This window comes from Gasterosteus aculeatus, chromosome X, assembly GCF_964276395.1.
Source record: "Gasterosteus aculeatus chromosome X, fGasAcu3.hap1.1, whole genome shotgun sequence".
NCBI lineage: Eukaryota > Metazoa > Chordata > Actinopteri > Perciformes > Gasterosteidae > Gasterosteus > Gasterosteus aculeatus.
In genome coordinates this window covers 10,860,892-10,875,035 of record NC_135698.1, presented here as the reverse complement: position 1 = coordinate 10,875,035, position 14,144 = coordinate 10,860,892, and the positions used below count along the sequence as shown (strand labels likewise).

The 14,144-nt window shown below is 43.4% G+C and overlaps 1 protein-coding gene across 5 annotated transcripts; it reads right to left on the bottom strand.

The window, feature by feature from the left end:
- Positions 1-2,739: 2,739 nt before the first annotated feature.
- On the bottom strand, positions 2,740-11,412 carry LOC120808991 (GTPase KRas). Of its 5 annotated transcripts, none has more exons than XM_040162436.2 (6): positions 11,030-11,412; positions 9,203-9,320; positions 8,815-8,993; positions 8,315-8,474; positions 6,657-6,781; positions 2,740-4,981 (listed from the first exon to the last, which is right to left on the bottom strand). In XM_040162436.2, the coding sequence occupies exons 2-5, from the start codon at positions 9,311-9,313 to the stop codon at positions 6,662-6,664; spliced, it is 570 nt and encodes a 189-aa protein (XP_040018370.1). In that variant the 5' UTR covers positions 9,314-9,320; positions 11,030-11,412; the 3' UTR covers positions 2,740-4,981; positions 6,657-6,661. The 5 variants fall into 5 exon arrangements, with proteins under 5 accessions (XP_040018370.1, XP_040018373.1, XP_040018374.1 ...); XM_040162439.2 differs by lacking the exon at positions 11,030-11,412 and adding an exon at positions 10,303-10,836; XM_040162440.2 differs by lacking the exon at positions 6,657-6,781.
- Positions 11,413-14,144: the final 2,732 nt, after the last annotated feature.

The following is a 14,144-nucleotide window of genomic DNA, read 5'->3' as shown; positions in this document are numbered from 1 at the left end:
TGCGGCCCCGCGCTCGGCATGCCTGCCGGGGGAAGGGGGGGGGGGGGGAAGTCATGCTTCATTAAAATAAAGAGGAAATTCTCCCGCTCTGTGCACTAACAAGGCAGAGGTCAGACAAGTCGGATGATTGTGAGTTCACCCCTTCTGCAGACAATTCGCAGGGGGTCAGAGCTGATGATTGTGATTGAGCTTGTTCTATAAATGATGCACGAGCCCGAGCGGAGAGGCCCGGGCGGTGCGGTCTCTGCGTGGAGCCCGTCCGGGGACAGTTGTTCGCCCGCGAGTGCCACCAAATCGGTTCGCTTCTTCAGACCTCGCAGGCTTCTCAGCACTGTGCCCAGATTGCAGTTTAGGGACGGGGGATCTTGACTGACAGGCGTTGGTCTGGGCCGTCCCTGGGGGGGGAGGGTGGGGGAGAGGATTTGTAATGCCTCCACTGACTCATACTTCTCTCGCAGATTTCTCCAGGCTGGTTTCAGACTGTCAGGCTGAGAGAGAAAGCTCCCTCTGCATAATTCATTAGATCTCCTTTCTGTTTCCCTCTTGGCGGTTGTGTGGCAGGCAGCGTAGCCCCATTGTTTAAGAAGAAAGAGTAATAGAGCTTGTCACAATATGTTACCAGAGTTTATTGTTCGGAGCAACAGTTTGGAAACAACTTAACTTCCATTGAAAAGAGCTTTCTCCTTCCCCAGTGTGGAACAATTATGAAAAAAAAAACGGAATAATCAGACGGCCGCAAAGAACGAACACCTATAAACCACCGTATTTCATTTGTAATAAGCCAGACCTATAAACAACTTTGGACAGTGGACCCAAACAGGAAAGAGCTTTAGAGGTTGCTTTCACACAGAGCATCGTTTCGCAGCCAATTATCCCACACGCGTGACACGTGCACAGGCGCGTCCTTTTGAAGCGTGTACGCCGTCTCGGGTCACGAACGATCTGGCATTTATTTTTCGGAAACCTGAAAAGAAAAAACATCTCACGGTTGATGCTACATGACATTCCCTTTCACAGAATATGACTAAACAAGCACACCCTCAACCACACGATGCAACGTGTTGCAGCAGCCGGAGGACAACTGCATGTGAAACAGGGCCGATGCAGAGTTGTGTTGACCTCTAAAACACCTCCGCAGAGATGTGGCCGAGGGCGCTGCTCTTTGTTGTCTCTGCGCTGGCATGCTCTATGAAATGATTCTTGGAACGGAATCTCTGGTTTCAGGCATTTTCAGTTTGCCGTTACAACAATAAAGTTCAAGAGCGAATGTGTTCAATAGTCGACGTGGCGCAGGGGTAGAGAGGGTGCGCTGATAACTGCAAGGTTGGTGGTTTGAGCCCCGGCTGCACCATGGCCCATGTTGAAGTGTAATTGTTCCACAGGCAAAACTGTAAAAAGCCATGGGTTAAAAATGCAATGCAAAGTCGCTTTGGATAAAAGCGTCAGCTAAATGACCTGTAATGCAATAGCAACTGATCGGTAACTAAGGCAAGGCAGAAAACTTAACGTAGATCATTGATGAGTCTTGCTTTGTTTGGCAGAACATGAATGACGTAAAAAAAATGTTTCGTTGTTGATATGCAGAAAATATAAGCAAAGAAATTCTACATTTGTATGAAACGCTTCCAATATATACTCATGCTGATAAAAAAAACTTGACTTCCCCTGTAAACTTCTAAATTATCCGGCAGAATTAAAGTTGCTGGTTCCGTTCTGTCCTGAATGCCATAGTTCCATTTTGTCACTATAAATCTTGAAATTTAGAGTTCCCATTTTGCATACACAGCAAAACAATTATCGGGGGGAAATAATGCAAAACAAACGCCCATAAAAATGAGTGAAATGAATATACAGTACACTACTTTCATGTGACATCACTAACATGTCAGAGCATTACACATCCTACAAAAACAAATCTCATTTAAGCCAAAACCGACAGCGGCTTTAGAGAGGGAACCCTAAGAGGACAGTTGTGTTGGAACAAATTTAATGAGTATATCTTGCAATGATGGGAGGTGTTCTTTAGCCCATTGTCTGAATAATGCTGGTTACTGGCAAATGTGTTTGAAAATGTATGTTTGAAAGCTAAATGTTTCTCCCTTTGAACGAGTTTGAGCTTGTTTGTTTAGGATGAGTTAAGACGAGTCACCTTGGGAACCTGCAGTTCAATGATCAAATATGCATCACGTTGAATTGAGGCGCTCGCCACATTCATTAATATGTAGATGGTTTTCTAAATTATATCGGTCGGATATACATTTAATGACATCCCAAAACACATCCATGTTAAATATCTCCTTTTGCTGAGAAAGGAAAGTTTTTTTTGGAATTTTGGAAATGAGAACTTCCTCATTAACCATTAAGTATAATAATCAAGTTGACGATGCATGAAATGATTACTTAAATGATTGGCCTGTCACTTTTGGTTTAACTGTTTAGTACCCTTTTTCTCATGTAAGAAAAATCTTGGTATTTTGGGGAAAATAAACATGACTACTTGCCAAAGCGTGATCGCTGTTCACTCCTTGGGCAGCTAGTAGAATAACCCTTTATCTCTGAAAAACTCAAAATGAGTGAATAGTGCCACCTGCTGGGCAGCAGCGATATCAAAGTCAGATAGAAAACATCACTTCAACAGGTCGATTCACGAGCTCATAAAACGGCCCATAGGCCTCGATGCGATAACTTACCAAACATGTTAAAAATCAAGACAATTTCAGAAAGAAAGACAAAGTAAAGTTCCTCTTTTCTTTGTTCTTTAATACACATTAAATAGGAGTGGTGAGATTCATGGCAAAAATAGACTGGTGTGAGATCAGATCACCACGGTGCACTGCCCACAACAGGTGTGTTGTAAAGTGGTCATTCATTCATTCACTTCCCTCGACCTGGACCCAATCACACTCTCTCTCTCTCTCTCTCTCCCTCTCTCACACACACACACACACACACACGCACACTTTAATCACATACACAGAGCGGAACTCCTATAAAGCAACATTCATTTAGACACACCAACAAAATTAAGCACAATTTACAAAATATGCACCCTTCAGTATCACAACTATACAAATGTTGTTAAAATATGATCCAGGTATAAATGATACATTTCAGAAATTAGCTGTTGGCACGCAATCAAAAAAAAAAAGGAAGAGGAACAATTCAAACATTTCAGTAAAACTACTTTTGAAACCGTTTGGTTAACGAGAGGGTTCCACAGTTAGAATTGCATCAACAGTTATTATCTACTAAATGAATAAAAAAAAGGTAATGATAAAGTCAAAATTCACTAATTTAAAAGAAAAATGTATAATGTGTGGATTTTCTGTATCAATCTCTTTGCTCTGCTGGAACGGCATTTTGTCCATTTCTTGAGCATCCCCATCTTAAAGTAAATGTTTACTGGTCTCTTTCTACATGGAGCACCTAATGCAAACAAAACAGGCAAATAAAAATCCCCTGGGGAACAGCTTGCAAATACAGTGGAAATAGTTGATCTGGGACTTTTTAATAGACAATCCTCTGTAAAAACCAATTTCATGGCAATTATTGCCTCATTTAAAAACATCAGTTCCAGTTACACCACCACGATAAACAAGCTTTGTGAGAGAAAATGACAAATTACCTTGCTGGACAATCATTTCTGTTGAAAGGCAGCCCACCAAACAATTTCAACACTCCAAAAACCCAACGAAAAGGAAGAATCTGAAAGTCCATTTTGGAAAACATTTTTGAAACGACCTCTGACACCGAGAAACGCTCCTGAAAGCAGCGGCTTTCTAGCCAGTCACGAGCTACTGGAGAATCACCGACCCGCAGACAACCTGACAAACGTTGACTAGAGAGCCAATAAACGGTCCTCGTACGGGTCGAGTAGGAAAACTCAACTGTTTTGTAACAAATAGCAATAGAGTACAAGAAAGCAGGCAAGGTTTGAGGTCCAACAAGCCGCTTGGTAGTCGCGGTCATGAATCCCTGCAACATGAAATGGCACTGGCCCTTGTTCAACAGTCCAAAGAATATCCAACTCTGAATTTGTCATTAGTCGAGTTAGAATGGCAGATTTGCTACTCACCAAAGCGAGTGATGATTACTTTATTCATACAAGCCCGAAAACAAAAAGCGTAAAATCCCCACTGCTGCATCATCAGGGGACGTTTGAAATACTTGTGGTGTCTATGACATTGCATGCAAAAAAAAAAAACACATCTCATGAAGGCAAGAAGTCACTCCCCACAAAGTACAAAGCATTGACAAATTGCAAATTAATGAATAGCTAGTTAGGTTGTTAAAATATTAGGAGAGGGGTTTGCATGCATACTAATCTGTGACATGGTGACGTCATACCGAGGAGACGCTCACACGGTTGTTGGAACATTTGGATCTCATCTGGCTGAATGCTGGTCCCGCCCTCTAATCCGTTGTGTCCACGACAATCAGATGAAAGTTCATTCTTTGGCATCCCAAAGTTTAAAAAAAAAAAATCTTACAGGTCATGGATGAATTTATAAACGAGGGGAGGGGGGGGGGGGGGGGGGACTTGGTAATTAATAATTTATCAAAACGTGAGCTGTGATGCAATTAGCTTAGCGCTCCATTAGGTATTTATACAAAAAGAAAATGTAAATTCATCCAATGACATCAAACGGCTGGACCAACACATGTGGGCAACTGGCACTAAACTGAAAATAAAGCATACTGGTGTCCGAGTAGCAAACAATAAAGGCAGAAAGGGGGTCAAGTTTAGTATTCAGTATGGTGGGTATTGAGAAAGAGGCTAATAATTTAGTGTAATGTACAAAATGTATTACTTTAACTGTTCAACATAGTTCTATTTTAGTCTGTCTTGAAAAGCGGTGATTATTCACATAAGGGTACACTTTGTCTTGGACTTCTTTTTCTTCTTTTTACCCTCCTTGCTCATCTTCTCCTTATGCTTCCGGATTTCTCTCACTAATGTATAAAAGGCATCATCAACACCCTGGAAAAAAAAGAAACAATAAAAAAAGGAATTATTGAGTGTCAGGTTGTTATTTTCGTAACAGTAAACCAATGATTGGAAAAATAAAAAGGAATCTAAAACCATTCCAGACTGATGGTTGATGTTTTTTGATTCAGAGGCGATAATTTAAAAGCCACTCAGTTTATACAGTAATCCAACGCTCATGAAATCATCATTAGGGACAGATCAAACCCCAAAGCAACACTCCGATAGTAGATATCAAACTGATGTGTAGTCTGGACTTCAAAAGAGACAAAAATGTCTAAATTGAAGTCAGGGTTTTTTTCCCCCCCTTCTCCCAATTCAAAACCCAAGTGTCAAACTTCAATCTCCAAAAAAATCTTTGATATGGTCAACGTTTACATCAGCATGACACACATCAGAGTGCCGTTGCATTTCTCACTCCATTTCAGCCTGTGAGAGACAGATGAATAAAGTACAGATCAAACATAATTAATTTCAGAGGGAACGACAGTGTTCCCACGGCGACACGGACATCAGCTGCAGCTACATGAGCCAGTTTATTTACCGCCGAACTCCCGCAGCATGTTTAAATGGCCGTTAAGTCATTTACATTTGTTTAATCTATGCGCCATCAGCCAACACAAGCAAACTTTTGCTTGCGCCAACATTTGACTACCGCTGTGGGTTTGGGCAAAAGCAAACAGAATTGTTTAAAACAAAAAATGAATTGTGTCGACATGAGGCTTTTAAATGTTCCGACCACGAGTGAATAAAATGGCTCCGTGTCGACACAGCTATTGCCGGGTCGATGCCGGACAGAGGCCGGCGCGTGGACATTAGAACAGTGTGTTGAGTGCCATTCGCGCGAGGTGACGTAGTGGCGAAAGCAAGAAAGGAAAGACTACGGGATTTGGAGCCAACAACAACATCATCATATCTTCTAATTTTGTGGATCACATCCTCCGTGAGATCATCAGCACAGGATTTGGTCCCAGATTTGCATGTCGTACAATAACCCGTTGGCTCCTTCGCCCCCACACTGGTAGTTTAGTCAGAATCTAAGAGCAAGTTGCCCGGAAATGTGCCTTTTCCTGAAAACGGGTGCAGACCAAAGCAACCTACAGAGGGCGCTGTAGCACACCGCGTGTGCAGGTCATTTCCAATACGTTTCAGTGGTTATTTGAATTAATGTTTTCTTCCCCATCAAACGAGGACCTGAAATACCTCACTGGTGTTGGAGCAGAAACAGCCTTAAAGGGAGACCATTTTAGAGCTTTCCCACCAGGCGGCCAGTTGAGATATGTTTATTTCTCATTTTTTCATATGCCGGCCTTATTTCCATGGTGCTCACGTGGAAGTGCATGACCAGCATCCATCTTCATCACACACCCAGATGCCTCACTTCCTTATGGAAACTCAAATAGCATCTTGATGAGGAAAGAATTACGCAACTTATCCCCGGATTGGCACAAAAGTAGACAGCGTGAAGACACTGAACAGGAGGGGGGGGGGGAATAAAATCCTGTGCTGGTTTCAGCCTCGTCAGAGCTCCACCACAGCGCCCAGTAGAGAACCAGCAGGTTGGCTTTGAGTGAGCGCCCTCTTCCCCTTAACGTCTCCACAATCCACCACCAACACGCACGCACAGACGGACAGAGAGCTGATGGGCGCGCGGCTGCATAAAACTTACCCCTTTCACATCACAACACACTTTTTAAGCTTGACACAGCGCGGCGTCTTTTCTTCCTTGCTGAGCTTATTGAGCCGGTACAGCCTGATCTCCCGTACCAGAGTGTAAAAGGCATCTTCCACCCTCTGCGGCATTAGAGACACAACTTCCCTCAATGTTGATGAACACAGGAGGACACACTGAATGGGTGCATGTGTTACAGCTTACAGATACCAGTGCAGCAATGTGTTGAAGTGGGTGTTGCCGTCTGGCCGGCCTCATATAAAAGTTATACTCCACCCAAACGTCTTGCGGATTAAAGAACACTCACCTCCTGTGACAACCTTTTTTTACCCTTTTTTTTTTCTTCTTCAATGAAAAGCTTTATAGAATTGCAATGGTTGTTGGTGGCAGGAGGAGGGGGGGGGGGGGGGGGGTGTCCTTAAAATGTGTCCCACTGCTTGCTTCCAAACGATCAGGAATTTTGCCAAAATGCAGCTGAAGCGCTTACCGAGATAGTGCACTTAGATACATTTTGGCAAGAAGACCAATGTTTGGAGCAGTGGAGGTGGTTCATTATGGTGCCGGAGCAGTCTGAGAATTTGTATTTTAAGTCTCATCGTAGGACTCTGCTCCAACTGAACTAAAAATATCCAGCTGTAAACTTCCAAAAACAGATTTTATGCCTCCAGTGGGTGAGTGTGACGGAAAAGATTAGGCTGGAGTATCACCAAGTGCTCGTCTAATATAAAAAAGGAGAAGTGCATGCAATCTGAGCATATTTTGATCGTGCATTATACAAAAAGTTTCCCAGAGAAGTAGACTTTGCCAACAACTGGTGGCTTTGATTGCAAGAGAAAGTTGCAACAGCAGCAGCACAGTGTGAACCGTGAATTAATGGTGCACTCGTGTATGAATAGGTAAACCAATCTGTAAGAAATTAATCATGGTGTCATTCATTTTTCCCGCACCCGAATGAGCAGTGATTCACCCCCCAGAGGTCGGAGAGAGATCAGGAAAAGATGTGTTGATAGAGCACTGGGTCGGTCATTCGGCTGCCTGAGGCCATGCTCACAAGTACCAACACACCGTTTGATGAGCCACGGAAAAATCTTCCAAGAACACCCGGTCACGGTAACCAGGAAGCAGAATTATTAACCCCCGGGGAATTACTGACAGTTTGTCCGCTCATGCTTAACACACGTTTACTGATTGGCCGATTATTTATAGTGCAGGATCCTCAGCAGATGGGAACCAACGAGATATAATTTCACATACCCACGAGAAAGTTGCATGCAGCGATTACATTATCACCCATACATTAGAGAAAAAAAATTGACCAACGAGGATTTGAGGATGAGCACCTGAGACATTTCCAAGCAACTTTATTAAAATCATTTTTAAAATACCACTATGTGTGACCCAAAGCAACAGCACCACAAGACTCAATGCAAGTGCCAAGATTGTCAAGCCTCTGCAAGGACGCTTGTCAAAAACACTAAATCTCCATGAAGGAATATAATTTGAATTCATGGGACCGTTGTGTCCATTAAGCCAATACTCTTGAACACGTGTGGATTCCACACGCTACAAGCCCGGAGCTGAATGCTGCACACGGACGAAAACGGCTGAACGGCTTTGAGTCTTGAGGGAGTGGCCGTCTCAGGCTGGACTCTCACCTGTCTGGTTTTGGCTGAGGTCTCGATAAAGGGAATGCCGTAGCTGCGTGCTAAGTCCTGAGCCTGCTTGGTGTCCACAGTCCGGGACGGGAGGTCACACTTGTTCCCCACCAGCACCATGGGGACGTCCTCGGAGTCCTTCACCCGCTTTATCTGTTCTCTGCAGATGGACGGACACAATGGGTATATCCTTTGATTATATTACACACACACCACTCTGAAAAAAAGACATTGTACACACACACACACACACACACGATTGGATTTTGCTAAAAGCTGCAATTTTTTCAACGTATGTAATTTCCTGAACAGTTTGGCCGTTTCTAGACTTGTGGGCAGAACACAAGAAACAAAAAAAGGATAGATGGAAAATGAGAATGACAAATCAGGGACATTTTGATTACATATATAGCCTCTCACACTCCAAAATATCCTCCCTATCAAGTGCGATTAAAGCCATACTGTCGCATTGACCCCACACCTTCAGTCTCTTAGCTTACCTATAGTGGTGAATGTCTTCGAAGGACTTGGTGTTGTTGATGGCAAAGACACAGAGGAAACCCTCCCCTGTCCTCATGTACTGATCCCTCATGGCGCTGTACTCCTCCTGACCTGCAGTGTCCAGGATGTCCAGCAGACACGTCTCGCCATCGATCACCACCTGTTTTCTGTAGGAGTCCTGGGTAGAGGAGGTCGCACGGTAATTAGAACGTGGACTTAATCGGCCGGGTGTCCATAGGTCAGCTTAATGAAAAGAATAAGGTATTGGTTGTGGATGACAGAGTTTAATAATCATTAATTTCATCTGTACCTTAAACATCTAGTTGGATACACTGCATACTTAATTAACCCTTAAAAGAGTGAAGAAAACACACACGGTTTCCTTACCTCAATGGTCGGGTCATATTCATCCACAAAGTGGTTCTGGATGAGCTGAATAGTAAGTGCGCTCTTGCCAACGCCACCAGCTCCCACGACTACCAGCTTATATTCTGTCATGATTCACCTGTGGGACCGAAAAATAAAAAACATTATACTCTGATATTTCCAAACAACTGCCATTCGTCAATTGGCTGATTGAGATTTTGCTGAGCCAGGCTCCACGCTGATGATGTGCAAACAGGGGACTGGGAGCGTGCCAAACCAAATGTGGGGGTTCCAGCAACACATGCAGTGGTATTTTTCAGAGTAGCACAGACACAACAAGAAACTAACACCGGGCAGCGATATATAACATTACATTAAGGCTCCAAAACAACAAAATGTTTAAAAGCCTGGCAGCTTTTGTGGAGCGGCGCCCTGTCAAACAGTGGCAGCTGGCCTGTGCACAAGTTAACAGTGCACATCGCTCAGCCTGCACAGCCTGCAGTCAGGGAGGAGTTCCCTGAATACCACTGGCCTTTTCCACACAAAACAAAAGAGCGCAGAATGTGGTTTGATGGCTATTATTTGGCCGACATTAGCTGCAATTTTTTTCCTTCTTACTACACCTAATATGCTTGGGGTGCATGTTTAATATATTCTGCCCAACTCCGCATGCGCAGCAGGGCCCCTCTGTCCATCAGGAAAACACATTATACAGCTAAAAGAAACTGACATTATCACAGATCATTTCAGCAAGTGAGGAAAGTTGTCTGCCACATTCCGGTTAGAATTACATGACACCGCGTCTGGACAGTGAGGGTGACGCAATGTGCTGTTGAGGCAAATTAGGGGACTAATTGAAAAGGTCATGTATAATACAGAATATTTAAAAAAAAAGTCCAATAAGTAAACTTTTTTTCGCTGACTAATTTGTGCGTTTAAACACGTTGACATACGCAGTCTCGCTCGCGGCTCGGTGACTCCACACTGTGGTTAAACGTGGGAAACTGTTTGGATTTAAATGGAAAACATATTTTCCCGAAAACACCGCTGCCCCTGTGGAGGTTTGCGGTGTGAAAACTCCACCTGGAGGCCACTGTACACACAGCTACCCTTTAATTTACCGTCACGGCAGCAAGCTCGTCTCCCCCGATGATAAATGAGCAAAGCGTTAAGAAAAATGACTTATTTAGCAACTGTGGATTAACGGCGGACCGCTTGGTAGCAGCTCATGAACTGCGGGTAAATCAGGCCTTTAGATGGGAAGCCCTCTCCGCTGGGTCCGAGCAGGCAACACCATCCACCGCAGGCTGGAGAGTCTAAAGGAATTTGATTTAAAGCCACTGGTCCGTTGCCCGCTAGATGCCATATTGGGCGTCAGAGGGGGGAAGAAAAGAAAAAAACCCTCCGCGCTGTGGTTTAAATCGCCAGGCTGCTAGTTTAGCATCGCGGCTAGCCCGCCGAGCTAACCGACGCTAGCGCCCACAAGCCGACCCCCGTGTGGTAACACAAAGAGCGACTGGGTTTTGGGGGTTAGCGTTACCCGGGGACACACACACACACACACACACTCGGTACCATTCATTCAAAACAAAGGGGGACGGGGTAAATGGTGGCGAGTGGGAGGCCGCCATTGACGGGCTTAGCCGAAAAGGTCTGCATTGCAGGGCCAGACGTGAGGTTCACGACTGGGCGTAGTTTGCACTACCGACGGAATGAATGCGCTCACTATGGAGGACATATTCCGGTGGATACGTTGCAAGGCAAGCGGAACCTGTGTGATAGAAATCAATGAAAACACGACGTTGCAGAAAACCACAAAGCGACACACACGCATTAATGACATTTTACCGTTGAACGAGTGCAGTTCCGCGTCCGAAGTAGCGACCGAATAAGTCAAGCTGATAATCCTCTCGCCTCACACGATCTCTGCATTTCCTATTTCACACCGAAGGCCCCCCCTCCCCGTGTTTAAATCAAGACCACCTCGTGACAAAAGCGAGCGGGGTAAAACTTGTGAAAGGGGTAAAAAAAAAAAATGTAGGCAAATTAATCGATTGAACTTTCCATTTGATCCGGCGTCCGGGCCTCGCTGCTCAGGTTGGCCTCCTTCAGCGAATATGGGCGGATACCGCAGCGCACTTTACCCAGAAAGCATCGCTGGCTGCTGCAACCGGCGCGGGTCATATCGCCCAACTCCTGTGTCGCAATGTAGGAAACAATACTCTTACGTGTTTCCTTTGTAAATATAATCTAGTGGTTTTTTTGGGGTGTTTTATTTAAAATAGAAGATGCACAGACACGCGAGTTGCTGGCTTTTGTTAAAGTGTACACGCCGGCTCGGCTACATGTGTGCTCAAGTCGTTGCCACGTTTATTTTATTTATTAATTTCAGAAGTCACGGTCATTCACGTTTATGCTTTAAAGATCACACACAATGTGGCACCAACGTGGGTCACGTGGTGTCCGTCTCAGGACGTCTCCTCCCGGCGCGGCGATGCCTCGCTGCTGCAGAGTCAACAAAGCCTAGGGGGCGACTCCACTATATATAGGCTCTAAATATAACCCAATCGCGCTGGAGGGACGTCATTCCCAGGCAAGGAAATGATTTGGCAATCCCCTGTCAGTTTACTGAAGCGCTCACTGGGCTCCCGCCTGCGCAGTCAATGCGCATACACGTCACACACACCAGATCGATAACGACACACGGGCCCCAAACGACAACAAATTACAGAATAGGTCCGCTTGTAGTGACCTTTTGTAATGTAGTTTCTATCCATTTGGTAGATACGTAGTTATTTGAGCACAAAGGTCTTTTTCAGGACATATGAAATTTAACAGTCTTAGGAATCCTAAGAGTCTGTTGGATGACCATCCGTGAAATGTAATAGCCTGTAGCAGCAACACAGAAAACTGTTATAAGGAATAAAATAAAATACAACGAAAACGACAGTACAGTGTTTTAATATTTTTACCTCAGGCCGCAGAGACACTAGAGGTCACTATTGATAGTCCTCCAAACTGAACAGCTTCTACTGAAACCACACATTTTAAAGAGAATAAAAGGTCCATTTTAATCCAAATGATTATTTGAGATGTATCGTAATAGAAATCGTGAGTTTACACGGGTTAACTATTTCGACTAGAATAAATAATTATTTGTGTGCAAGAAATATTATTGTATATTTTTGACATTGATTTTTTAATTTGGATATTCATATTTCGTTGTTCTGTCTGTTTTATGTACATCTCAAGCCGACTCTTTTTAATTTCCTGACTATATTTAGTAGTTGAATGTAAAAATATATTTATATATATATATTTGACATGAACCTGCACAACAGTACATGAAATCAATGTACATATATCTGATCTGATGGTGGTTGCCCCTGCAGTGGTCCTGCTGTGCGCCTGGCTTACTACTCACAATTACTTGAATCATTTCTGTCATATAATTGCATGTATTATATATTGTTCATTCTGTACACATGGCATCCGTTGTAGTCTGTCCATCCCGGGAGTAGGGTCCCTCCTCTGACGTTCTCCCTAAGGTTTCTTCCCTTTTTTCCCTCTTGGAAGGGTTTTTTCATTTTTTCGGGGAGTTTTTCCTGTGCCGATGGTGGGTTTCGGGACAGAGGATGTTGTATGTGTACAGACTGTAAAGCCCTCTGAGGCAAATTTGTAATTTGCGATTATGGGCTATACAAAATAAAATGAATTGAATTGAATTGAATATACAGAATGAAGAAGGGAGAATACATTCCTATTTTAGCCATTATAGTTCCTTCTTTAATCCATATGAACATACATATTATTATCACAAATATAATGCGCTGGCAGTTATAGTTTGCAAAAGGGAATTTAGTGTGAAGATAATCTGGAACTTGTTTCCCCAATAATGGCCATGTTACTTTTTTAGGTTTACCTGTTGGTAAAACAGTTAAACACAACTTTAACGCGAGCAGTGAAAGTAAAGATAAAGAATCTCACAAGAATTGCATTTCTATAAAAATCACTTTAAAAGCATGCGAAAGTAATTAATCAATTTCGGTTGGCATGTAATATAATATACATGACAAACTATGTTTTAACCGTGTAACATTTTGACATCTCATAATAGTAAAATCAAGGATCTGAAAACAAGAATGATGGCTGCATCTTATTTTACACAATGGAATAGACATTGTTAACATCATTAGTTAGGCCTGTGATTTCCTGCTGGTAAAAAGTCTGCTGTGAAAAGGCTCCATAATAAGAAGGATTTGCCAAAGATTAAAATGTCAGTTATCAAAGTTTATTTTCTATTTGTTCATCACTTTCATAAAACGCCCTTCCGTCAATTGAGGAATATATTTCGACAGTAAGAAGAGACTTCTTCATGTTCAGACGTCACGTCCGGTGAATAACTTCATCGTGGCCTTTGGCCCAGACTCGATGACGTAAGAGCTGCTGGACTCCCCGCAGAGGCGATAAACATCCAGCTGAAACAGGAACACGTGTTTGGTCACAAGAGGGCAGCATGTTTCCGCTGGTGTTTGGTCCCGTTATCAAAAGTGATTTACTTCAGCTGTGTGTTTTCCAGAAGTTTACCCACTTGTTTTTCTGTCAGGTGAAGTGAAAATACAACCATGTTCGCCTTATTACCAGTGTAAGTCCTCTGTTTATAAGGTTACGGTTATAGGCTCCACACGTGATCTGATACACGCCGCTGCATTTCAACAGTATACAAATTGGCTCATTTGCAATTGTACAACGTGACATCGGTTTGGTTTACAGAGGCTGTTAGTTTGCAAATACACAACTTTAGTTACGGCGAAAGTAGATCATGAACCACCTCAATCTGCATAAATCAGGTGCACATAAATATTCAAATCTCAATTGGACCATGCATGAGACACACCCCCCCCCCCCCCCCCCCCTTTCCCCTTCACAGTGCATTGCAGCTTTAAACAGTCCACAATGCCTT

Excerpts from the sequence above, each read along its gene's own strand:
- LOC120808991 (XM_040162436.2), bottom strand. The coding sequence starts at position 9,313 with ATGACAGAATATAAGCTGGTAGTCGTGGGAGCTGGTGGCGTTGGCAAG. Across the intron at positions 8,994-9,202 it reads AATATGACCCGACCATTGAG|GACTCCTACAGAAAACAGGT; the intron begins GTAAGGAAACCG and ends TCCTCTACCCAG. Across the intron at positions 6,782-8,314 it reads CCTCAGCCAAAACCAGACAG|AGGGTGGAAGATGCCTTTTA; the intron begins GTGAGAGTCCAG and ends CTAATGCCGCAG.